Raw genomic sequence first — 27,299 nt, forward strand, 5'->3', positions numbered from 1 at the left:
TGCACTATGAATTATTACTTAAGTATAATGCCAAAGGCTGGGGATATAGCTTAGAAAAGAACTGGTTTATCATGCATGAAGCACTGGATTTGATCAGAATTTATAGTTCCCCATACATTTAAAATTCATTCATCACAGTATTGTTTTTATAATCCACTCTTATTAGCATATGTTTTATTTATTCAAGTCCGACAAGAATCTATGTTCACATGGTATCTGTACATGCTCTCTACTACTTTTACTCTTCATTCCTTCCTAGGTTTATAAATTTCTTTCCAGTACTTTCCTTCTGCTTAAATGCCATCCTTTAGAATTGTTCAGTATACATCTTCTGCCAATTCTATTAGTAAAAAGTTTTAAGGGATAATGTGGTATCTACAAATACTTATTTCATCTTTACTGTTAAAAGTATTTTGCTGACCGTAAGATTCTAAATTACTGGGCATGAACTTCACCAGCTTGAGTGTGTCACTCCAGTGCCCCTTTGCTGCTTCCGTGAAGAGCCTGCCTGTGCAGCTTCTCCTCTAGGGGCAATCTGCATGTGGGCAGCTGCTCTCAGATCCATCTTCCATCCTGAGGACTTCCACAAGCGGCTAGGAGTTGTTCTTAGTGTCACTCCTGCTTTGTTAAGGGCTTCTTTAGTTCAAATTTGGTGTCGTCTTGGTTCTTGGAAGTTTTTCTCTCTGGACCTTTTCAAAGACTGCATTGTTCCCATTTTCTATGGTCTTCCAGGCATACATCTGCTAGGGCCTGTCATCAAATGTCTGAGTCTCTTAGCTGTTTCTACACCTCGCTTCTCATCATGATTTAGTTACTTTTATTTACTTTATCAGCCTGACTGATATTCCAGGTCCCTTAGTCTGTGTTTTGCATTATCAAATTTGCTAATTTGTTATCTTATTTTTCAGTCTTATAATTTCATATTTGATCCTTTTTCAAATCTACTACACTCTTATAATTCAGTTATTTACCAACATTTTCAATCTGGTCTTTTTTAAATATATTTTTATTATTTTTAATCTGTGTATATGTAAGTGTGTACAAGAGCTTGGATCAACAATGTCAGAGCCCCTTGGGGCTGAGTTACAGGCAGTAGTGAGCTGCCTGATGTGGGTGCTGGGAATTGAACTCAGAGCCTCTGGAAGAGCAGTACATGCTCTTAACTACTGAGCCCTCAACATGGTCTTTTAAGTACTTGAACAAATTAAGCCAAGGATGGTAGTGTACACCTTAATCCCAGGGCTCAGGCGGCTAAGGCAGGTGGATCTTAAGTTTGTTTGTTGGTTTTTTAAGTTTCACCTGACAAAGCCAATGTCTGTAGAATCTGAAAGGCCTATTTTTCATTTCTCTTTGCTCCTGAAAATGCTTTTGTTGTTGTTTGAGACAGGATCTCACTGTGTATCCCTGGCTGGCCTGAAATTTTTAAATAGACCAAGCTGGTCTGGAACTAACTCTCTCTCTCTCACACACACACACACACACACACACACTTGCTTCTGCCCCCTAAGTAGTAGAATTAAAAGTATATATATGCCTTTAATTCCATGCGTGGTTGGAATTATTTTTAACATTTTATATGTATGGGTAGTTTGCCTTCTTGTATGTCTGTGTACCACTTGTAGGCCTTGTACCCATGGAGGCCGGAAGAGGAGTAACAGAAAGTTGTGAGTTACCGTATGGGTGCTGGGAATCGAACCTGGGTCCTATGGAAGAACAGCCAGTGGGCCTAACTGCTGAGCCATCTCCAGCCCCTGGAAATTTGTTTTTAAAAAATCCTATTTCTGTTGTTGTTATTGCACATGTGTGTGTACTGGGGAGGTTTGTGTCACAGTGTGAACGTACAGGGCAGGGAACAACTCTGTGGAGTTGGTTCTCTCCTGCCTTGACATGGGTTCTGGGGATCAGATCTAGGATGCAGGCTTACGCAGCAAGCCCCTTTACCCACTGAGCCATCTTGCCAGCCCTGTTTCTGGGAACCCTTCCTCTTCCTCTTCCTCATCTTGTATCCCCTCATCTGCCTGGTTGTTTTGGTTGCCGGCCATATACTGTATTGACAGACTGCTTGTTAAGATCTTACCCGCTGTTATTTTACAGGGATACGGTCAGGTGTCCAAGGCTGAAATGATGAAAAGATGGTATAATTCCTTCTAGTTTATCTTTGCTCTTGAAGATTCGCCCTCAAGGTCCCAAATTAATAAGTAGAAACTTATGATCATGTACATCTTCCTTGGGAAGTCCTAAAACCCATTTCTTTATTTATGTTTTTAGCTAGCTACACAATGCTATAAAAAATTGCTCTTAAACTTTTTACCCCCTCCTTTGAAATTTATGAGTGTTCTAAAGAAAGAAAGAGTCTCAAACCCTGGTTCAACTGTGTTTCTGTATTTTTCTGTTCTCATCTTGTAATTCTTTTCTATCTTGTCTGCTTTCATATGAATTTAAAATTATTCAAGCCAGGTGGTGGTGACGGTGGTGAACGCCTTTAATCCTAGCGCTTGGGAGGCAGAGAGAGATCTCTGAATTTGAGGCCAGCCTGGTCTACAGAGTTCCTGAATGGCCAGGGCTACACAGAAAAACTGTTTTTTTTCTAAAAAACAAACAAACAAACAAAAAAAAACAACTAGCTTTTCTAGCTGTCTTAACAGGAGGGCTGAAGTAGAAGTCCTTAGGTTCTATGACTTATTTAAACCCAAGTTTTGAGACAGTGAGACGGGCTCAGTGGGTTAGGGTTCTTGCCACAGCAGGGCTGAGTCAGAGCCCCAAAACCCACCTGGTAAGGAGAGGGCGCCAACTGCACACTGTGCAGTCTGGGTGTAGAAGTCAGAGAGCAACTTGTGGGAACTAGTTCTCGTCGGCCATGTGGGTCCTGGGGATGGTGCTCAGGTCATCAGGCCTTTGCCAGGAAGCCACCTCACCAGCCCAAGAAATTCTTCTTAACACATAGCTTTGGTGATATTTTGTTTGTGATCTAACAAATAAAGCTTGCCTAAAGATCAGAGTGTGGAGCTAAGCCACTAGTTAGCCACACAAAGGCCAGGCAGTGGTGGCACACACCTTTGATCCCAGCACTTGGGATCTCACGCCTTTAATCCGAGCACTAGGGAAGTGGAGACAGGAAATGATATGGCTGGGCGGAGAGAGGAGTATAGGGTGGTGGTGGTGGGGGGGGGGGGGAACAGGAGCTCAGTCTTCTGGGCTGAGTTGGTGAGATGAGAGGTGGCTGTGGCTTGTTCCTTTATCTCTCTGATCTTTCAGGATTTACCCCATATCTGGCTCTGGGTTTTTAAGACCAATTAGGATTCGTGCTACATATATCATAGAGCTTATAATCATTTCCATTTCTATTTAGATTTGCATATAAACTTAATTAGATCTATTTTTTTTTTTTTTACGTATTTCACCTTCCCTAACTTAAGTTCTTTTTAAATCTTCTAAACTTCCTCAAAAGATCTGGCTCCATTCAACAATCTCTGATCCAAAAAAAGGAACTCACACAAGCTGTACTCCATCTGCTCACAACCTTCCATGTAGAATCTAATAAAAATATGTTTGGGAATCTCTTCTAGATTTCCAATGGGAGCTATGCATTCTATACCATCCTATATTATATGTAATAGATAAGTGAACTGTCTTGGCACAGGTCTGCAAAGAATGTGAACTGGAGGTTTGTGATCATGTGACACTGTATTTCCAGAATCTTCCATATCCTCAGAAAAGTTAGAGCCTGCCTTTCAAATCAAACCATTGGAAACACACTAGACACACCTGGCTACAATTAATTTAAACAACATCTAAAGGCAACAAATAATCCACAGTGACAGAACTCAGGGGGAAAAAAAAGCACAGGGTTACACATACAACCAATGTTACTATACAAAGACACAATACAAAGATCTCTTACACACCAATATGGGAAGAAGCAAAACATGCATATAATCCACTATAACTAGTAATATATAAACTGATATTCACAAAACAGAATAAATATGGTCAATAAACACAAGAGAATGTGTTTATTATCATAAAGTATAAATTTTAATAAAATGTTATGTTGGGGCCAAAAAAGAACAAATTCAAAATTAGGGCTGGGAATATGGATCAGTGGTAAATGCTTGCCTAGTTTGCACAATGTCTGGATTCTAGCCTTGGCACTTCGAGTGTGCGTGCGAGTGAGCGTGTGTGCGTGCGTGCGTGCGTGCGTGCGTGTGTGTGTGTGTGTGTGTGAAAACTTACAGAAAAAGTGCTAGAAAAGGCATGTGAACTGTATCACAGAGAGATACAAATTAACATAGTCTTTTAAAAGGCTATCTGTATCAGATTAAGCTTTAAGTACTAACTGATATATATATATGCAATTTCTAGACATTTAACCTATAAAGAAGAAAATGTTACTCTCAGGTTTTCTAATATTGCATTACTTCCTCCATAGCATATATCAGTATCTGCATTATGTTTATTCCTTGTTTGTCTTCCTTATATTACAATAAGTTTATTGAGAACAAAGGCATAAACAGTATTTGACACAATCAAGCATATACCAAAGACTGATTGTTGATAGAATGCATAATGATTTATCTGTAAGAATTTGAATTTTTTTTCCTGTTATAAAGTTTGTCTCTGTGGCCCTGGCTGTCATACAACTTGCTCTGAAGACCAGGTTGGTCTTGAACTCACAGAGATCCGCCTGCTATTGCCTCCCGATTGCTGAGATTAAAGGCGTGCACCACCACTGCCTGGCAAAAAATTGTAGCAATTTTAAAACCTGAAGTTGAGGAGGAAAAAATCTAATATCCAGCAGCATGTGTTCAGCTAGCACAATGAATGATGAACATGGACAACTACGTAACCATGAAAACTAGACTTCAAAGGAAAATGAGAAATAGATATGAAGATATGATACCATCATGTCACCTCATTTTTGTAAGTAACAAAAATGAAAAAAGAAAAAAATCTATGCAAAGACAAAGTTTGCACAGAGACACTAGCAGATATCTGAGGTGGCAGAATAATAGTGACTATTTTCTTCCTATTTATTTCTTCCTACAGTTATCAAACTTTTTCTACAATGAACATAATTCTTTTCCAGTAAGACCAAAAAAAATTCATAATAAATGAAATCCCAATCAGAACTCATTAGTTTCTAGTTTGAATAAGAAGTTTACCTTCTGCTTCATCATCTGAAACCAGTTCATCGTCAGAGCATATGTTGAGAATATTGACCAGCATCTCTGTGACTGTATGACAAGGTAATGCAGAATGGACACGGTCAATCGGGCACTTTCAAAGGTGCATAAATAAAAATACATTCAGGAAACACTGACAGAAATGACTTACATTATAAATAGCTACAAAAGTAGCATTAAAAGTAGACCATCAGGTTCAGAGAGAACTTATATCCATACTTGTCCTGGTTAGATGAGAACTGAGAATTCTATCACAGAATTACTTGATTTTATTAGATGGCTGTTCAGAACCTTTGGCTCAAGTATGCACAGAAAAATTTCTTCCCATTTTACAAAGAAGTCACAACAGGCCTACATCCAACAGACTTGTTTTATGTCTGCACTGCTCACTTGGGTCACTGTTTCATGCTGGTACTGTGCACTTGTGCAGCAGTGTTTCATGTCTGAGCACTTGTGCAGCAGTGTTTCATGTCTGAGCACTTGTGCAGCAGTGTTTTATGTCTGTGCACCTGTGCAGCAGTGTTTTATGTCTGTGCACCTGTGCAGCAGTGTTTTATGTCTGAGCACCTGTGCAGCAGTGTTTTATGTCTGAGCACCTGTGCAGCAATGTTTTATGTCTGCACTGTGCACTTGTGCAGCAGTGTTTCATGTCTGAGCACCTGTGCAGCAGTGTTTTATGTCTGAGCACCTGTGCAGCAGTGTTTTATGTCTGCGCTGAGCACCTGTGCAGCAGTGTTTTATGTCTGCACTGTGCACTTGTGCAGCAGTGTTTTATGTCTGAGCACCTGTGCAGCAGTGTTTTATGTCTGAGCACTTGTGCAGCAGTGTTTTACGTCTGCGCTGAGCACGTGTGCAGCAGTGCACATAAAACTCTAAGACAACAAATCCTGTCTAAATCTCTTTGGCACTGACGATTCATGAAGAAATAGGATAGTGGCCATATTAATATCTTGATCACCCAGGACAGTTGCTTTCAATTGATATTTCGGATAAGAAAAGCATAACAGATGACTATTTCAGAACAGTTTCCTGCCATTTAAAAATCTCTGTGGAGGGCTCAGTGGATCTAAGTGTTCCTGTGCAAACCTGGTGGCCCCAGTTCAATCCCTGCGACACGTGAGGTGGAAGGAGAGGGCCAACTCCACGGCTGTCCTCTGCCCTCCACACAATCTTGTAGAGAACAAACCAAATAGGCACACACTTCTGACAGACTTTGGGAATGCAAAGGTGTCTCATGGCTGGTCAGGAAAGAGCTGCTGGTGTTCGATGCACACTGGGATTCTCTTACCTTTTTCTCCAACGAAAGGCAAAGACCACGTGAAAACATCCATGAAATTTGGGAGCCAGTAGGGGTGTGGAGAACAGTTAAACTGCCTGATGTTCATGACATTGTTTTCATATTTCAACACTGCAGCTAAAAAATAAAAAGTGCGACGTGAGCACAGAAAACCGTGGCATAGCAGCTTGTGCTCTGTCCAGCTGTGAGCTGATCACAGGTTTTTCAATAACTATTTTCCATTTGTAAATTCAGGACTGGTCAGGACAGCTTGACAAGTTTAAAGAATTTTGCAGGGGTCATTCTCTAGGGATTATCACAAGGGACAAAGTTACCTGAGGAGTTCACATGATTGAAGCATGGAAGACAATTTGCTCTGAAACACCAAGGGCGTGCTGTACATGAGCTATTAAATAAACTTCCCATAATTTCCACTTATTGGCCAAACAGCTGTAATCACAGCTTCCCTCTGAGTGCAAATATCACCCACTGCATGGACACAGACTATTTAGCTAGTCATGAGCCACAGCCAAAGTTTCTCATTAACTCTCCAGAATTAACTGGTCAATTCACAGTGGGGAGCTGTAAAATGGGAAACCTGGAGCAATTTATAATCAATGTTTAAGGGTAGAGTATATAATCTCTCTTCACAGTGGATTTAAAAAATACCAGTTTCTGCTGGGTAGTGGCAGTGCACACATTTGATCCTAGTACTTAGGAGGCAGAGGCAGGCAGATTTCTGTGAATTGGAGGCCAGCCTGGTCCACAAAGTGAGTTCTAGGACAGCCTGGAACTGTCACACACAGAAACCCTGTCTTGAAAAACCCAAATCATAAAACAAAAACAAACAAACAAAAAACCCAACAAAACAAAACAAACAGTTTCTTCTATTCTCAGTATTCTGAGATGCCTATAAACATTTAACAGCAATCATGTCATATAGGTGAATGCCTACTTGTGCCAATCTGATTTTCTGTATATTTTTTTGTTTTGTTTTTAATGAACCCTGGCAAAGTTTTATTAGAGAAAGACTTTCCTGGTTTACTTTTCACCAATCTGTTCTGGCATACTTCTATTACCATCAGAATCATGTGAGTCAATGATAGCCAGTGTGCCCAATTCAATATCCTTGCCTCTTTAGTCATGGATACCAATTTTGGCCAACATGGCATAGTATTCTATTTCAGATTTTCTTGGGCTGGGCAGTTGTTGGTGAGGATAACCAATTTCACTTCGCCCTGTCTCACCATCTTCAGAGTCTGTTTGTCCCAGCACATACTTTCCACTTTTCATAACAAGTTGAAGCCTAGAGGCCATCAACTCCAGACACTTTTTTTTTTAAATGTGGTTTTTCAAGACAGGATTTCCCTGTATAGCCTTGGCTGTTCTGGAATTTACTCTGTAGACAAGGTGGGCCGCAAACTCACAGAGATCTGCCTGCCTCTGCCTCTGGAGTGCTGGGATTAAAGGTGTGCAGCACCACCACTTGGCTAGAGACTTTTTTGTCTTTGCAGCCACCATCTTCCTGCCTCAGGTGAGGGACAACCCCCAACCAAGAGCAACTGCCAAGACAGCTGGGGAAAGCTGAGAAAGGCTTCTTTATAGTTTTAAGAGTTGTTTATTCTGCATCAACGGTGCTGTAGTTTATACTATTCTTTCAATTATTCTTGTTTGGTTGCTTTTTGGGGTGTTGTTGATTTTTAGATGTGAGCTCTCTCTTTTCACTCCTCTCCCTCTTTCTCTCTCCTTCTCTCTCTCCCTATTGCTGTGGGATGTTCTGTATGTCCTGTGGGAGCCCTTCTTGGGTTCTTTGTGGCGTTACCCAGCAGGTCCGCATAGAGGATGATTAGGACCATGGGCCTGAGTGCAGGTGTCTGAGATGGTCTGCACTTGGCTGTGCTGGGGGATGGTCTGTATGTCAAGTTGTTCTGATTGATCAATAAATAAAACCTGATCGGCTGTGGCTAGGCAGGAAGGATAGGCGGGACTAACAGAGAGGAGAAATAAAAGGACAGGAAGGCAGAAGGACTGACTGCAGCCGCCGCCATGACCAGCAGCATGTGAAGATGCCGGTGGGCCACCAGCCACGTGGCAAGGTATAGATTTATGGAAATGGACTAATTTAAGCTATAAGCACAGTTAGCAAGAAGCCTGCCACGGCCATACAGTTTGTAAGCAATATAAGTCTCTGTTTTTACTTGGTTGGGTCTGAGCGGCTGTGGGACTGGCGGGTGACAAAGATTTGTCCTGACTGTGGGCAAGGCGGAAAACTCTAGCAACTCCCTATAGCTCTGGCTGTCTGGAACTCACTATGTAGACCAGGCTGGCCCCAAACTCAGAGATCCACCTGCCTCCTGCCTCCTCCACACAGGAGCCCATGCAAATGAATGAGAGAACACACACACACACACACACACACACACACACACACACACACACACACACGAAAAGTAATAAATGTAAGACATATTTTTAAAGAGTGTCAAACTCACTTCTAATTAGAAATGCAAATCAAAACAGTATTTTTCATTAGTGAAATTATAAGGAAAAAGTAAATGAAGGCCAGGCTGGGGTGGCACACACCCTTAATCCCAGCACTGGGAAGGCAGAGGCAGGCAGATCTCTGAGTTCGAGGCCAGCATGGTCTACAGAGTGAGTTCCAGGACAATCAGGGATACTCAGAGAAATCCTGTCAAGAAGAAAAAACAAACAAAAAAAAAAAACCCCACCAAACGGGGAGCCAGGTATAATGGTAGATATCTAAATCCCAGCACAGAGGAGGCCAAAGCAGGATGGTGAGTTTGAGGCTGGCCTGGGCTATATAGTGAGACCCCATTTTAAAATACCAAACAAACAAAACAAAGTATCACCAAATGGTGACTTTTTTGGAGGTAATATTAGCTTATGCTAACTGTTCTAACATAACTCTGAAGTTACTTATTAGTTTTACATTTTGACTCAGGCATTATCATCTACTTTGATCACTATATGCTAAAGATCCAATCTCTTAGGAGATGAAGGCCAGGCAGCAGCTTATACTCTAAATTTATCGACTTTTGTTCCAATAAGATCTCTTTATCTAGATATCGTAGTGCATGCCTATAACCCTATACCACTTGGGAGACTGAAGCATGAAGACCCCAAGTTCAAAGCCAACCTGGCTTACATAGCAAAACCCTGTCTCAAAACAAAACAAGAAGGGGGTGGGGGGAAAAGAGAGGGAGAAGTGTCAAGATCTGTAGAGGCAGAGCAGAGTCAGATAAGGAGACTGAAGCGAAGGTCTCTCCCAAGCTACACACATGCTTTACCACAGAGCCATATCCCTTACCCCAGACCTTTTTACCTGACTGAAATTTTGTATTTAAAAATACGTGTTCAGGATATAGCCCAGTGGTAGGGTGAGTGCTTCCCAAACACAAGGTCTTGGGCTGTGGTGATATATTGTGTACCCTAATAAAATTTGCCTGAAGATCAGAGAACAGAACAAGCCACTGGATTAAACAGAGGTCAGGCAGTGGTGGCACATGCCTTTAATCCCAGCACTCAGGAGGCAGAGGCAGAGATCCGTTTGGATCTCTGTGAGTTCAAAACCACCCTGGACTACATGAGATTGACTCAGTCTAGGAGAAAAACCGAGCCAGGCAGTGGTGACACACCTTTAATCCCAGCATTAGGAAAGAAGTGATATGGCTGGGCAGAGAAAGGTATATAATGCGTGAGGAGACAGGAACAAAAGGCTTTTCAGCTGGAGAGACGTTCAGTCAGAGGATTCATGGAGTTGGTGAGGTGAGACGTGGCAGTGGCTTGTTCCTTTGTCCCTCTGATCTTTCAGCATTTACCCCAATATCTGGCTCTGGGATTTTTATTAAAAGACCATTTAGCAATCCGTGTTACATTGGGTTCAATCCACAGAACCAAAAATAAAAATAAGTAAATGAACACAATAATAAAAATAAAATGCAAAATTAAACTAGAGCTCACAGTTACTAACAAATTCACATTCAAATATTGTTGAGCTTCTTTACCTTTATTGTTATAAACATCGAGGTAATTAGGGGCAGAGAAAATCGTAATGAGTGATGGAAAGCCCGTTGATTGGCTCTTCCTGTACATTCGGTACCTGGAAAAGAGATGAGAGCTCATGCATCTTTAAACTCTTCAGGGGTATGTCAAAGTTTTAATGCAACTTACCCAGCATCCTGGGCTTCATGGGCTCTGATGATTGATAATAAACTGTTGTTCTGTAAAAATTCACAAACTGCAGGGTAACTGAAAAAAGAAAATGAGAACATATAAGTCCAGAATTACAGCAGTTATGTTTTAATAATAAAGGAAAAAACTAACCACAGAGTTTTAAGATTATAGACACTACAGACTATTGAATTTTTTAAGATTTATTTTATGTGTACAAGAGTTTTGCCTGCTTGTATGTATGTAAGCCACATGAGAGCCCAGTGCCTGCAAAGGCCAAAGGAAGGTGGTAGATCCCCTGGAGCTGGAGTTATAATTATGACCCACCATGTGGGTGCTGGGAACTGAACCAGGTCTCTGGAAGAACAGTTAGTGCCTTTAACCACAGAGCCATGTCTCTAACACCACCACTGAACTTTTATTAAGAGCTCAGAAACCAGTGATTTCTATTTCAATAATACATATTACTATTAAACCTAAAGATGATGCCTTAGAATAGAATCAGTTTCTCCATCTTTTCATTTATTTTATCTTAACACTAATGATACAACTTTAATACTAATGATACAATCAAAACTTTTCTTGGTATTTTGATATGAAAATATACCACAACAGCATGGTGCATGTATGTGTACACAGTAAGTGCTACAAAATGAGTGCATGTCTTTCTTCCATCATCAAAGCTTTAGAAAAGTAAAAGAATCTACTTATAGCTTTATATGTAATAGCAATGCCAAGATAATACTATGCATGGCTATTTTAGGAGTAGATATAAATATTATAGACCACCATGTTATGTATATGAATGCTCTACTTGCATGTATGCCTGCAAGACAGAAGAGGGCATGGGATCCCACTACAGATAGTTGTGAGCATCCATGAGGTTGCTGGGAATTAAACTCAGGACCTCTGGAAGAGCAGCCAGTTCTCTTAACCACTGAGCCATCTCTTCAGCCCTAGACCACCATATTCTAATGATATCTGCATATACTCCCAAAACAATCCTAATATTTTTACTTTTCTGGATAACAAATAGGAAGAACTAGAGAATATAAAATTATCCTGAGAGTGTGTAAATGTTAATTACTTGCCTTTTTTTTTAAATATTAATGTTTGTTTCTTGAATTGGGACAGTACTTGCCTAGCATGCACAAAGTCCTGGGTTCAACCACCTAAACCATATACTAGGGATGCTACACACACTTGTGATCCTCGTACTTGGAGGGGGAGAGAAGAATCACAAGTTCAGGTCATCTTTTCTTGCACAGCAAGTGTGAGACCAGTTTGGGACACATGGGATCCTGTCTAAAAAAGAAGGGGGCAACTTTGCTTTTCACTATGCTCAATGGAAATGTCTAATTTTCAGATCAACGTGGTCACCATCACAGAACAAGAAGTCCCTGCTCTTGACTGCCACAGGGACAATGAACATAGCCATTTACAGACTATGGAGTGGGTTTATGGAGGCCCTAGGGATGAGGTAGGAGGTTGTAAAATCTTGGTGAAGCCTAAGTCCAAGGAGTCATGCCATGAGTTCCTAAGGGCTCTATGGACTCTAAGATCCCTAGGAGCCTTCAGTCACAGTATTTCCATCAATCACTTACGTGTTTCAGATGTTCCTCCTGCATAAGGACCGTTTATGGAAATACACTATAGAATCATTAACACTGAACTCATGGTTAGCGATACAACTCACACCTGACAAATCTAGCACAGACCCATTTTCTCTCTAAGTTACATCATAGCCCCAGTGTGCTCATGAACACTGGACAGCACTTTGGCACTGTGTTTGAGTACCACTGTCAACACTGAAATAAATGGCTGATAGAAAGTGCAAAAACAGTGATAGAATGCAAGATGGGGCTGGAGAGAGTTCAGTGATTAAGAGCACCTCCTGCACTTGCAGAAAACACAGATTTGGTCCTCAGCACCCACATCCATAATTCCAGTTCCAGTGATCTGATACCCTCTTCTGGCCTCCATGGACACCAGACAGACATGGTGCACAAATATATATGTGAGCAAAACACTCATACACATAAAACAAAAGAAAGGAAGATTTAGGGGGAAAAAGTCAGAGCATGACTTCTAACTTCAGCTGCACGCCTGCCCATGGGGTGACTCAGACATTGTTTGTTGTTCTGCATAGTGTATGTCCATGAATGCTTATAAGAGCTCTGTGGGGACAGACTGGGTAACCCCAGTGAACCCTGGTGAGTGTGGGGATTCGCTGAAATCCCCATCCCCAGGCTAAGTTTTAGAAGGAGGATTTCTGAGTGAAAGGCCTATGTATTTGTATTGTAAGAGGTGCTAGGAAGTAACCACAGAAACTGTACCAAATGACATTCAGCCAACAATGCTAAGTTCTTAAGCAATGTCAAAAGAAGGAAAAGTTAAATTGTTTCACTAAATAAGTCACTAGAAAGGCTAGCAGAGAAGAATACAGAAAGATTATTTTTAAAATGTTTAAAGGCAAATAAATTAAAGTTTCTTTTGTATATGTTTACTTCATTTAGTTATTGTATTATCTTAGCCAATCAGCAAGTGTTTTAGTGAACTAAATAAATGCATTATTTGTCATAATAAAACACTGGAATTAAAAATAATTTACATTTCAAACTTCCCTATTTTCTTCTCTTTTCTTTTTTTTTTTTTTTTTGCTTGGCAAACCACACCAAAATGTCACATGTGACCTTTAGGACAATAGCCAACTTCCAGGAAATGTCCTAGGCTTAGATCACAGTGTCCTGTTCATTTTTTATTTTTGTCTATACCAGAAGTTCCAAAAGCTGGAGAGTTTTTCAATATGTAATATGATCCCCTGACCTCCCCCCCCCCCCTCGATAGGATTCCTCTATGTAGCCCTTGGCTGGCATGGCACTCACTATGTAGATCAGGCTGGCCTCTAAATCACAGAGATCTCTGTCTCTCAAGCAATGGGATTAAAGGTGTATACTATCATGCCTGCTCGCTGTCTAGAGATGCTCAGTGGTAAAGAGTACTTCCTGCTCTTATAGAGGACCCAGGTTTGGTTTGCAGTCCCCACAGGTGGCTCATAATCATCTGTAACTCCAGCTCCAGGGGATCCAATGCCTTCTTGTCTCTGCAGGCACCAGGCACACATGTGGTTCACACAGACAGACAGACAGACAGACAGACAGACAGACACACACACACACACACACACACACACACACACACACACACACACACACACACAGAAGCAAAATGCCCGCATACATAAAAAGAAATAAAATCTTTAGGTAGTGTCTAGATGATAATTAGGAACAAATAATAGATCATTTACAGATGATAACATCAAGACACTGGAAGGCAGCTGTGTTCACTATATTACACTAATGGACTAATGTCTAAGAAAACTTTAAGTGTTCTGCTTTTAAGGAACTGAACAAGTGCTTGCCCAGCATGTGTGAGGTCCTGGGTTTGATCTCCAGCACCAAAAGGGAAGGAAAGAAGGAAAGAAAGAGAGGGATAGAAAAAGAGAGAGAGAAATTGAGATTAAACAGAAATCTCTATACTTCATGTTTAAGATCTGAACCACTGAAGAATAATTTCATAAAACTGGGTGGGCATGGTAGCACATGCCTTTAATCCCAGTACTCGAGAAGCAGAGGCAGGTGGATCTCTGAGTTCAAAGCCAGCCTGGTCTACAGAGCAAGTTCCAGGATAGGCAAGACTATACAGAGAAACCCTGGCTCCAAAACAAACAAACAAACAAACAAACAACAACAACAAAAAAAAAAACCAGGGCTGGAGAGATGATTCCGTGGTTGAGAACACTTACTGCTCTTTCAGAGGACTCGGGTTCAGTTCCCAGCTGAACCCACCTGGCTGGCGGCTCCACAACTCCAGTTCTAGGGGATCTAATGCCCTCTTCTGACCTGGAGGGCACCAGGCACACAGAAGTACACAGACAGACCTGCAGGCTCAGCACTTATACACAAAAACTAATAATTTCCTAAGACAGATCACAGGGGGCTGGAAAATGGCTCAGTGGTTAAGAGTGTACTCCCCTTGCAGAAGACCCAAGTTTAGTTCCCAGCACCCACAATTGGTGATTATGTCTCTAGCCTCCCTCTATAGGCATCTGCACTCATGTACATGTACCCACAGACACACAGACATATAATTAAAAACAGTAAAAATAAGGCTTAAACCTAACACCCCAGTTTGTTTCACGGCTTCTCCTCTGAGGACCAGCTTACCTGAAGAAGTAGGAGCAGCCTCGGACAGTGTTATGGGTATAGTGCTCCAGGGTCTTCTCACTGCCATACTCCTCTGAGGGATCAGACCAAAGCAGGTCACACACTGGCCCAAAAGCAGGAGGTTCAGTAAACCTATCTAACTAGAAGACACACAAGAGCCAAAAGGGGAAACAAATCAGGAAAGCAAAAGGGTTCTTGGAAGCAGGCACGTCAAAGTCCCCTTCCACCTACAGAAACGTGTGAACCATGAGGCAGTGGGCCCCGAAGGACGGTCCTGTGAGAGAACGGTGTTCTGTAACAGAGGTCTGTAGTACCCTATCCTGTCACTGAGGACCTGTAGAGAACGGTGTTCTGTAACAGAGGTCTGTAGTACCCTGTCCTGTCACTGAGGACCTGTAGAGAACGGTGTTCTGTAACAGAGGTCTGTAGTACCCTGTCCTGTCACTGAGGACCTGTAGAAAGGGCCGGGCTTCCTGTGCTACTCGCCAGTCCTCTTTCAACTCCACCGTGAAATCAGCCGCCACAGACTCTTAGAGACCAATCTCAAGCTCAGTTCAGTTTTCTATGGGAAACAGCGGAACAGGAAAGCTTGGCAGTCAGTCTCCACTGCTTCCTTTATTCCAATAGAGACGTTTTCTTTACTAAAGGCTTTTCATTCTTTCAATTCTGTGCAGTGGCAACACTTTAATGTTTGTTATTAACTTACTAGCTTGGGCTTTACAGACAGACCCTGTTTAAAATACATAAATTTCATATGTATTTAAAATACATAAGTTTCAAAGTTATAGATTAAGAATAGTATACTTTTAGTCATTATGATTTAATTTCAAGGCCAGGTGGTGGTGATGGTGGCAGCGCAAGCCCTTAATCTCAGCACAGAGACAGAGGCTGGTGGATTTCTGAGTTTGAGGCCAGCCTGGTCTACAAAGTGAGTTCCAGGACAGGCAGGGCTACATAGAGAAACCTTGTCTCAAAAAACAAGACAAAAGTTTTAATTTAAAAAAAAAGAAAGAAGTAAGAAATATATGTATCTCAAGTGTTAATAACAGCTATCCAACAATGACAAGATCGTGAGTAAGTTCGGGTCTTCTACTTCTGATTGTCTTTTCTTTTGATTTTAGCTATTTTTATATGTTTTATATATAATATATAATTGGCTGGGATAAAGAACAAAAATTTAACAGCAGACTCTGTGAAAACAACAAAAGGTTACTTACCTTCCTTATGTCATCTAAAGAAGTAATTTCAGGTGACATTCCTCCGTGTACACAGAGAAACTGCTGGTTTAAGAGAGCAGCGAGTGGAAGACAGTCGAATGTGTTCATACACGCTTCGTACACCTGCTCTGAATACTTAATCCGACCTACCAAAAGAGGACAAAGTCAAAGAACAAACAGTGTCATGCCTAGAAGTCGGAAGGTGAAGCCAGCTTGGAAGCCACTGGTTTCAGGCAAGTCTAAAGGTCCCATTCATGAGAAGATGTCTTTCAAGAGTGGCAGACAAGGGCTAACAGAACTTCCTTCCCTTTCTAAAGACAAGTTATTTCCTTAGATTAACTTTCTAGCTCTGTTGCCCTGGAAACCTGAAAACACAGCTGGCAATTATTAGGCAGCATCATATTACCTGGAGGGAAGCTATGGCTTTGGGCTTCTCTGAGGGTCCTTCTAGGATCCTCAAATTCTGCCAGCAAAGCTTTTACAAAGGAAGCCTGGTATTTGTGATCCATGGGGCTTCTAAGACAGAGTGGGTCCCTGCCCTACCCCATGTGGAACTGTCCCCACAGTACTGAAAACTATTTCTGTATCAAAAACCTTTCTGTTCATTCTGTTCTATTCTTTTTAAAAGATTTATTACTTTTATGTGTATGACTGTTTTGCCCATGTGTATGCACACGTATGTACACACAGGAGCATTGTGAGCTGCTATGTAGGTGCTAGGAACTGAACCTCGGCCCTCTGCAAGAACAGCTTTAGCCACTGAGCCATTTCTCAAGCTCCTTTTTTGCTCATTACTTTAAAGATGTGTAAGTAAATAATTATTATTATTATTATTATTATTATTATTATTATTATTATATTAGAGTTCATGTAAAAAAATGTTTGGATTGCTGGGCAGTGGTGGCACACGTCTTTAATCCCAGCACTCGGGAGGCAGAGGCAGGCGGATCTCTGTGAGTTTGAGGCCAGCCTGGTCTACAGAGTGAGTTCCAGGACAGGCACCAAAAAACTACACAGAGGAAACCCTGTCTTGAAAAACAAAACCAAAAAAAAAAAAAAATGTTTGGATTATTGAACTGTTTTGTATTTTTTACTTCATTATTTTGTTGTTTTGAGACAGGATTTCTCTATAGTCTTGGCTGTCCTGGAACTCTCTCTGTAGACCAGGCTGTCCTCTAACTCAGAGGTCCACCTGCCTCTGCCTCCTGAATGCTGAGATTAAAGGTGTGGGAGTCTTAATCTTGGCCAGAGTGCAGTGACTAGGTAAGAGAAAGAGAAGAGATCCCTAAAGGAACCATGGATTATTTCAAGTGAGAAGGCCTTCCATTTATGAAAATCCGATTTTCTCTTTGTGGCAAATACTGTGTGATTGGGGTTTGGCCTTAAGGGAATCTGTGGGTTCTTTTCACACTTTATCACAGACGTAGATAAACCTTTTATTTTATAGCATATGCTACTTTAATATGAGCTTGGAGTTTGTAAGAACCATGTTTTGTACCTTTTTTTTTTCTTCTTCTTTTTTAAAGACAGGGTTTCTCTGTGTAGCCCTGGCTGTCCTGGAACTCATTCTGTAGACCAGGCTGGCCTCAAACTCAGAGAGATCCTCCTGCCTCTGCCTCCTAAGTGCTGAGATTAAAGGAGTGTGCCACCATAGCCCAGCACTAATTTTATACATTCTTATAGTTACATCCTTACTTTGCTATTTCAAAAGTAGATCCAGATGTAAGTATAACATATGTTCAAAATAAAAGCAAACAAGAAAATCTTTAATATATGGTCAGTGTTGGACATTTTCTCCTGAAAGTCCAAAGGCAGACTCCCTTTGTTACCAACATCAATAGAAATTCCTTTAAATAAAAGAGTCCTAACCCTGCCTATAGGTTAAGAGTTGAAGTGGAGCCGGGCGGTGGTGGCGCACGCCTTTAATCCCAGCACTCGGGAGGCAGAGGCAGGCGGATCTTTGTGAGTTCGAGGCCAGCCTGGGCTACCAAGTGAGTTCCAGGAAAGGCGCAAAGCTACACAGAGAAACCCTGTCTCGAAAAACCAAAAAAAAAAAAAAAAAAAAAAAAAAAAAAAAAAAAAAAAAAAAAAAAAAAAAAAAAAGAGTTGAAGTGGAATAGTCCTCCACGCTCCACACCACCATCCAGTACTGACACCTTGTCTTTCACAGTCCTCCACGCTCCACACCACCATCCAGTACTGACACCTTGTCTTTCACCCTAACAATGACTTGGAAAAAGCCCTTAGCTTACTTCCAAATAGATGCCAGATCTGGGGAGAGTCATTCTGTAAATCAAAACAGGAGGCCAAAAGCCAAATTAGGGGAAAAGAAATTCATGGTGCATTAGTATGTGAGTAAAATAGGTGGTCATATGTTACCTTTTTCTCCCCCCACCCAGAGATTAGACTGGAGACAGTATCTGTAATACTACTTTGCCATATTTTCCTAATTTTCTCTAATGATTACATATCTATAGATGTATAGTGAGTATACATATGTATAGTGACCACAGTATATATCAGTGAGCTAATCTCCTGACCCAGCACGGTGGTCAGATAAATGATCTGTAACCTAACTCTCTCAGTTTGGACCTCAGATCTGTTAGCTTTAAGCTTGGAACCTTGGGAGAATGTCTTCATTTCATGTGCTTTGGTTTTCCCAACTATATAATGGGAATGATAATCCTTACAAGTCATGATGCTGTGAGGATTAAAGTACACTCAGATGTGTGTAAAGTGCAGTCACGCCTGGCACACAGTGGTTTAACTGAGTGTTAACCGATCATCTTCACAGAATCCCTAGGAAGGAGATACCCTTTCTATGTTCACTTAAAAGCTGAGGAAGGCAGCTGGAGGTGGTTCAGCTATTAAGAGCACTAGATGACTTGCTATAAAACCAGGGTTCGGTCCTCACCGTCTACATGCCAGTTCACAAGTGTCTGTAACTGCAGGTTGATGAAACAGCTCTGGGGTCAGATGCCATTTCAAACAGTACAATTAGCTCTAACGTCACACAGCACCCGACAAGTGACAAAGAACAGGTGATCTACGCACTGAAAAGAAGTCCTAGGAGGAGGCGTGGCTGTAGGAAAGAAACTGAATGACGAGATCCACGGGCAAGAAGACACAAACATGTTTCACTGTGTGAAAAGGAAGGGACACTGGGGCTTGAGGATGGCTCAGCAGCAAAAGTACTCAGTGCTCTTCCAGAGGACCTGGGCTCAGTTCCCAGCACCCACATGCTGATTCACAACCATCTAGAACTCCAGTTCCAGGGTATCTGGTGTCCTCTTCTGGCCTCTGAGAGCACCAGGCATGTATGTGGTGCACAGACATACATACAAATACATGTATAAATACAAACACAATTAAATAAAAGGGGAGGGAACTGGGCTCAGTGGCCAGAACTGCAAGCTTATCAGTGGCAGAACTCAGGCACGTTCATGTTCTTAAGCATCCTCACAAACTCTTCCTAATCAGAGTATAGGGATTGGAACCCACAGCTTTAAAAATACTAGGCAAGTGCTCTACCAAATGGTTACCTCCCTATCCTGTGAATTTTCAACATGGGATCTTGCCATGAAGCTTAGGCTGGCCTAGAACCAGCAGCCTCCTGAGTTCTGGGATTACTGACATGTGCCACTGTGTATACCATTATTTTTAAGTTTAAATTAAACAGAATCTAAATATCCAAATTTATAATTCCTGAAGGTCAAATTAGCCGATTCAAAATTTTATTTTCATGAAAAATTAATGTCTATATTGTAGGATAAGACTTCTCTAAAATAAAGGAGAACTAATTACAACCACAGGGTCACATTTATACAAGTTTTAACTATTGCCAATAATACAACAGAATGGAACAAACTTTTATATGTAATTAAAAGAAAAGAAGGTCTCATAGCCCAATCTGACCTTAATTCACCTCCTAAGTACTGGGATTATAGGCATGCATCATCCATGGACAGCAATAAAACAAAATTTTGAAAGAATTCTAGGAAGAGTTTTGAGAGTCAGCATTATTTGTAAGAAACCACAACCTGCCTAGCCACTGAGCATATATTTTCTTAATTTTTCTTTGCATTCACTAAAATCCCGTCTGTGTCTTTTCTCTCTCTGTCCCTCCCATCCCACTAGAGACCCACTTGCCTCTGCCTCCTGTGGCAGGATTAAAGGGGTACAGTGCCGAGCCAACTGAATTTCCTAGCCTAGCTGAAGACTCCTGAGGGTAAGGTAAAATTCTGTCATCCTTCTAAGAGCAGCTTGATAATAATAGTTTAAAAAAAGAAAAGAAAAAAGAAAACAAACTACACAGCCCTTGACTTTATGGATACGCCAGTCTAACCAGGCCAATCTGCTACTTTAAATGATGCTGCAGCCAACAGCATTTGTTCTTTAAAAATCTGTTGTAACGGTACTGTTCTCATTAAGAAATTACAAGAGTTTCTGGAACTTGTCAGTAAGCTATCAAAAAACAGTTCATGAAACAACAGACTACTCTGCCTGAGAAATCTGGATCCAGAACTATGAGATGGTATCAATACATCCAGATTTCTTGCTTTCTAAGTACATAACAATAAAAAGATGGTATGTAAAAAATTATCTGTTAGCCAGGCATGGGAACACATGCCTAGAATCTCAGGAGGATGAGGCAGGAGGCTCACTGAGAGTTTGAAGCCAGCAGGGACTACATAACAAACTCAAGGCAAGTCTGGGCAGCCTAACAAGCCCTTGTCTTAAAAACACCTCTCCCAGCCGAGCAGTCGTGGCGCACACCTTTAATCCCATTACTCGGGAGGCAGAGGCAGGCAGATCTCTGTGAGTTCGAGGCCAGCCTGGTCTACATAGTGAGTTCCAGGACAGCCAGGGCTACACAGAGAAATCCTGTCTCAAAAACAAAACGAAACAAATTTAAATCTCCCAGTATAAATAAGAATGAATGTGATGAAGGCCTGGTGACATAGGCCTGTAATCCCAGCTAGCTAGGAGATACAAGGCCGACCCGGGGAACCTCTCTCAAAGTAAAAAGTAAAAATAGGACTGTTAAAACACACACACACACACACACACACACACACACACACACACACACACACACACAAATATTGATATGAGACAAGAAACGCTTCTGCCCACACTCCTTAAAAACATTAACAAGACTGCAGCTGCACACTCTGCAACTGATGCCACTTAGCATTAATTATATGGTTGTGATTCTAAAAGCCACAGTGGCCCATAGGCGAAATCAGCTTATCAGTGAGCACCCATGCAACACCCTATGCTTTTCCTTATATAGGAATAACATCACATTTGTACTTTAATGTGTATGCTTGCTCCAAGATTTATCTGCATCTTGCATGCAGCATTAGAAATGAAGTGGGAGACGCTCTACAGGAGACGGAGTGACTGGGCTGAAGTATATCGAGAAGCACACTGAAAGCAAACAGAGACAGGAGGTAAGAAGCTCTGGGCAAAGTAAGACGCTCAAAGCATTTCCTGAACCTATTGTTCTATCTTCTAAAAATAGTCAGAACCAATTATGGAACCAATTATGCTGATCACAAAAGAAATCTACTTCACTCTCCAGCACCAAAACCCCACAAAAGAACAAAGGAAAACTCTGCTTAAAGGGGGAGAACAGGTGGGAGAATTACAGTAAAGGTTCCTTAAAAACCAAACCAAACAAGAAGCCTGCGCCTAAGTCCAATGAACTGCTGTGCACAGCCTGGCAACGCAGAGGACCCGTGTCACACCAAAACCACCACACCCACTTCACTCAGAACGGGACATCCACAGGCAATTTTCTTGCCACTCACTCAATTCTAAGTACAAGTAGCTGACTTCCATCAAGCATATTCCAGGGCCTTTATCGGCTGTTTTATACATATTATTTCATTTTCTAGGCAAAAACAGTGATGTATTAGAGAAACTGCAAAGTACTTTCCAATCTTAAAAGTAGATGAAGGTGAGAGAGTAGAAAGTTTTTTCAGACATTGGCACAGTCATTCTTTGATTTCTTTTACATCATGTGTGCACATGCACAAACATACATAATGTCACAAATGTGGAGGTCACAGGACAACTTTCAAGGAATCGATTCCCTGCTTCCTGGGGATTGAACTCAGCCCAGTAGGCACAGGAACAAGTGCTCAGCCATCTCACTGGCCCTGCAGTCATTCTTAATCAATTGCATACATCTGAGTTACTAGGAGTGCTTCAAAACCTATTTGTGGGGTTGGGGATTTAGCTCAGTGGTAGAGCGCTTGCCTAGCAAGCACAAGACCCTGGGTTCGGTCCTCAGCTCCAGGGGGGAAAAAAAAACTATTTGTGAGCCAATGAAATGGCTCAGTGGGAGACAGCACCTGTTGCTGAGCCCAAACCAGAATTCAATCCTCAGAACTCACATGGTAGAAGGGAGAGTCCATTCAAGAGCCTCCACAAAGGCAGGGTATGCTCAGTCCCATGCACATACACAAAATAAAAAAATAAACATTAAAAAAAATATTTATTTATAGTGCTGAGGGTTGAACTCGGGGCCTTTCACATGCACTGAAGTATACCTGCAGCCTTCAAACACAAAAACAAAAAACTACAACAAAAGCCTGTCAGAGCCAGGAGTGGTGGCATACATCTGCTCAAGAGGCTAAAGGACCTAGGAAAGTTTGAGGACAGCCTATGTATAGTGAGTTTGAGGTCAGCAAGGCCTACATAGCAAGATCACATCTTTAAGAAAACAAAACAAATAAAAAGCCCTTCCAATACTTGGTCCCTAACTGAGTAGTTTTTTTTTTTTTTTTAATATATATTTTATTTTACAATACCATTCAGTTCTACATATCAGCCACGGGTTCCCCTATTCTCCCCCCTCCCACCCCCTCCCCTTACCCCCAGCCTACCCCCCATTCCCACCTCCTCCAGGACAAGTCCTCCCCCGAGGACTGAGATCAACCTGGTAGACTCAGTCCAGGCAGGTCCAGTCCCTTCCTCCCAGACTGAGCCAAGTGTCCCAGCATAAGCTCCAGGTTTCAAACAGCCAACTCATGCAATGAGAACAGGACTTGGTCCCACTGCCTAGTTGCCTCCCAAACTGATCAAGCCAATCAACTGTCTCACCTATTCAGAGGGCCTGATCCAGCTGGGGGCCCCTCAGCCTGAGTAGTTTTTAAATTAGCAGCTTGAAAAAAAATTACTAAGTAGTACATAATGATGGCAAAAAAAATAATAATTCAAATAGTACTAGAGAGGATATTAAAGTAAGACCTTCTGACCCAGCACCCCAGAAGTAAACACTAATGCCAGTTTCTTCTGCACACAATGTGCATGGCCAGCAAATGGTTTCTCTCAGCTAACAGCATATTTGAGCATCTCTCCAGACAGCACATACAGATCCCTTAATATTTAAATAGCAGCCAAGCATCGCTTTAAAAATATTTTGGGGGCCAGAAATACGACTCGGCAGGTAAAGTACTTGCTGTGTAAGCCTGAGAACCCAAGTTTAATCCTGGGAACCCACATAAAGGTAGAAGCAAAGACTGGATCCACAAAAATAATCTTCTAACAGCCACACCCCATCTCCAATACTAACATATTGTATTTAATCGGCCCATTATTGACAATTATTTTCTGATTATAATTAACACTGACATGAACATCCTTAAGAAGCAAATATCTTACTGGTTTTTCATCCATCTATCTGTGTTGGGCAAACTGCAACATGACTCCCACTGGCTTCCACTTGGTATAATCATCCACTTTTTCTGAGTCCATGGAAACTCTTCCTATGATGAGCCTCTCACTGTTACACTTCCCCAGACAGCAAAGGGAAGATTCTCCCGGATGGACATGGCCCAAGCACATGAACGTTTAAAGAGCAGAGGCTTCCTCCTGCTAGCTGACTATAAAAGTCAGAGACTCATTCAAACTGGGCCAGAAGAAAACCAACGCCTACACTAGGAACTCCCTATGGGACCCGTATGTCAAAAACCTGAAAGTAGTCTTTAAAATCCAAGAGTGACCCCTAAGTTAGAAGCTAGCTGGAAAAGAAAAACTTAAACCCACAGTTTTAAGGACTCCAAACAACTAGTGACCTCAGAGGAAGACTCTCACAGTCCTCACAATACCGTGATCTCAGCTGAGCAAAACTTACCAGGATCCAGACTTCTGACCCTGCTAAATGTGACATGATTCATATGTGAGCTCACTGAACTCCTGACAGTGCTTTAGCATCAGTATGCATGCTAAATCCTGACAGTCTGCATGATAAATTCTGACAAGTCAAAATATTGAGCAAAGGGAATGCATGCCTGCAGTCTTCACAAATATTGCAAAACTGCTGTCTAAATACTTGACACCAATTCAAATACCTACCAAGAGTAAATCTAATTTGAAAACTTTCCTGGTCATTATCTGATGGTGTGTTTATTTCAATAAGCTTCTGAGGCTGTTATGATCTGAAGAGCCTTTATTTGCAACAGACTTTAGTGTCTAAGGAAATTTTTTTTGTTCTTGTTTTTTGAGAGCGGGTCTCATGTAACCCAAACTGACCTTGAATTCACCACGTAGTCAAGGCTGGCCTTCAATTCATAATCCTGTTTCCACCTCTCAAGTGCTGGGATTACAGGCATGACCACTAGCCCTGGCTTACTATTTAAATCTTTTCATAACTCTGACCTTTCCTTTCCAGGCCCTACTGGGAAGAAGGTTGCCATTAACCCCCCATATCCAGTACAGGATGTCACTGGCAAGAAGACCCAATAGGAACACATGGAGACCAATCTATCAATCAGTAAAGTGATGTGTGGGTGTTGAATAAACAACTCATTCTCTGATAACAGTGTAGGGGTACCTAGTTTTTCGTCTCTGTTTCTTTTAAACAGGGTCTCACTCTATAGTCCGAGCTGGCTTCAAGCCTGTGGTGGTCCTTCTGCTTCAGCCTCCCAAGTACTGAGTTGGCCAGAGCCACCAAGCCTGGCTTCATTTTTGTATTTTGTAAGTATGATCTTAACTGAGCATGGCAGCACATGAGATACCTAAACATTCTCCAGAGATGTATACTTACATTCCTGTTTGAAGGTGAAGTACTCTGTAAGATGCCTGCATTCATGATTTCCTCGAAGCAGAAACAATGTTTTAGGATGGTTAATCTTTAAACTCCATAAATACAGCACACACTAGGAGACACAATTAAAGGATAAATGTTCTTCATGACCATGACAATACATAAAGACAATGTGACTACATCAAAATGATGTTCTATATGGTGTATCTCACTGTAAACCCCAAGTTGAAAATGTAATCTAGCTTTCGAATGTTACCCTTAAATTTGGTAGAATAGGCTTCATAAAAATCTCTCCTAAGCATCTAAATACTGAGAACTCTGGGCACAGCTACCGACACACATACTATAGTCCTAAAATCTACATCACTGCTTTACGATGGAAAACACTAGGACCAAGAACAAGGCAAGATTCTTAACTATCTGTCACTGTTCAGTGTTGCAATAGAGGTGTTAGCCAATATAATCAGACAAATTAAATCAAGTAAAGGCTTCAGAATGGGTAAAGGAAAAACTTAAAGTATCATTATGTGCAGACGATATAATTGTATAACTGAAAAGAAAACAGAAAAATTAATACTAAAAGGAGCTTAAATAATAGAAGACTTCAGCAAAATAAGATATAAAATTGAATACAAAAAAGAACAAGCTTTTATATAGAAATATGAAATAGGGTACCATGGTATAAAACTTTCATTTAAAGCCGGGCGGTGGTGGTGCATGCCTTGGCGCACACCTTTAATCCCAGCACTCGGGAGGCAGAGGCAGGCGGATCTTGGTGAGTTCAAGGCCAGCCTGATCTAGAGAGCAAGTTCTAGGATGGCCAGGGATACACAGAGAAACCCTGTCTCAAAAAACTAAAAAAGAAAAAAAAATTACATATAGAACAGCAACAAAAAGCTAGAGATATAGCTCAGTTGGTAGAGTGTCTGCTTAGCATGCACAAGGTTCTGAGTTTGAATCCCAGCACTCACAAATAAAACATAATGTCCCAAACCCATAATACTAGCACTTCAGAGGCTGAAGCAGAAAAATCTGTAAGGAATCAATAGTTCAAGGTCAACCTTGGCTACACAGTAAACAGAAGCAGCTTAGGCTATGTGACACATTGTCTCAAAACAACAACAACAACAAAAACCCCACAATGTCCTTAGTAGACATGGTAGCATAGGCCTGTCATCCCTGTACTCAGGCAAAGGATCATGAACTCAAGGCTAGGTTAGACTACAGAAGGAGTTCTAGACCAGCCTGGTTGCATAATAAAACTTAAGCTCATTAAAAATAATACAAAAAACTTGTGTGCCACAATATACCAGTATTTTATCACAGTCCAGAAACAGATCCACATTCATACGAATATCTGTATACAAGAAAGGTGGCATCACAAATCACCAGGTGAAAGCTGGGCATGGCAACTCATGCCTGGAGTCCCAGCAATGAGTGGGCTAAAGCAGGGGGACTGCCTTGAACTGGAGGCTAGCCTGTGCTACAGTATAAAATCTTGCCTCATAAAAAAAAAATAAGACCACTGAGGTAATGATGAGCCTTTAAATAAACAGCTCTGGGGTCAGATGCCATTTCAAACAGTACAATTAGCTCTAACGTCCCACAGCACCCGACAAGTGACAAAGAACAGGTGATCTACGCACTGAAAAGAAGTCCTAGGAGGAGGCGTGGCTGTAGGAAAGAAACTGAATGACGAGATCCACGGGCAAGAAGACACAAACATGTTTCACTGTGTGAAAAGGAAGGGACACTGGGGCTTGAAGATGGCTCAGCAGTAAAAGCACTCAGTGCTCTTCCAGAGGACCTGGGCTCAGTTCCCAGCACCCACATGCTGATTCACAACCATCTAGAACTCCAGTTCCAGGGTATCTGGTGCCCTCTTCTGACTTCTAGGGTACCAGCCATATTCATGGTGCACCCATATACATGCTGGTCAACATTAATATACATAAATAAATAGATATAAAAAAAGAAAAGAAATTGCATGGTAAAGACAATGCAGCAAAACCTTACAAAACTACATTATTTACTTAACTCTTGACCCATTTTTAAGTCATGCATTTCCACCAATATGAAAATACCTAAACATGCTACAACACTGTCACAGCAAAATATTGGCAATCACATACATGAACATTTGTGCTC

At 41.4% G+C, this 27,299-nt stretch overlaps 1 protein-coding gene across 10 annotated transcripts in view; it reads right to left on the bottom strand.

Moving 5' to 3' along the window:
• Nucleotides 1-27,299, bottom strand: part of Ppp3cc (protein phosphatase 3 catalytic subunit gamma) — a 79,128-nt gene that overhangs the window by 14,009 nt on the left and 37,820 nt on the right. For all 10 annotated transcript variants that reach the window (XM_042285103.2, XM_042285102.2, XM_076545304.1 and 7 more), the window contains exons 4-10: nt 25,152-25,263; nt 16,094-16,239; nt 14,877-15,016; nt 10,651-10,728; nt 10,485-10,579; nt 6,472-6,597; nt 5,163-5,234 (exon numbers count right to left, since the gene is read on the bottom strand). In XM_042285103.2, coding sequence (XP_042141037.2) covers nt 5,163-5,234; nt 6,472-6,597; nt 10,485-10,579; nt 10,651-10,728; nt 14,877-15,016; nt 16,094-16,239; nt 25,152-25,263 — 769 coding nt within the window. The remainder of the gene's footprint in view (nt 1-5,162; nt 5,235-6,471; nt 6,598-10,484; nt 10,580-10,650; nt 10,729-14,876; nt 15,017-16,093; nt 16,240-25,151; nt 25,264-27,299) is intronic.

This window comes from Peromyscus maniculatus, chromosome 9 (assembly GCF_049852395.1).
Source record: "Peromyscus maniculatus bairdii isolate BWxNUB_F1_BW_parent chromosome 9, HU_Pman_BW_mat_3.1, whole genome shotgun sequence".
In the NCBI taxonomy this organism is placed as follows: domain Eukaryota; kingdom Metazoa; phylum Chordata; class Mammalia; order Rodentia; family Cricetidae; genus Peromyscus; species Peromyscus maniculatus.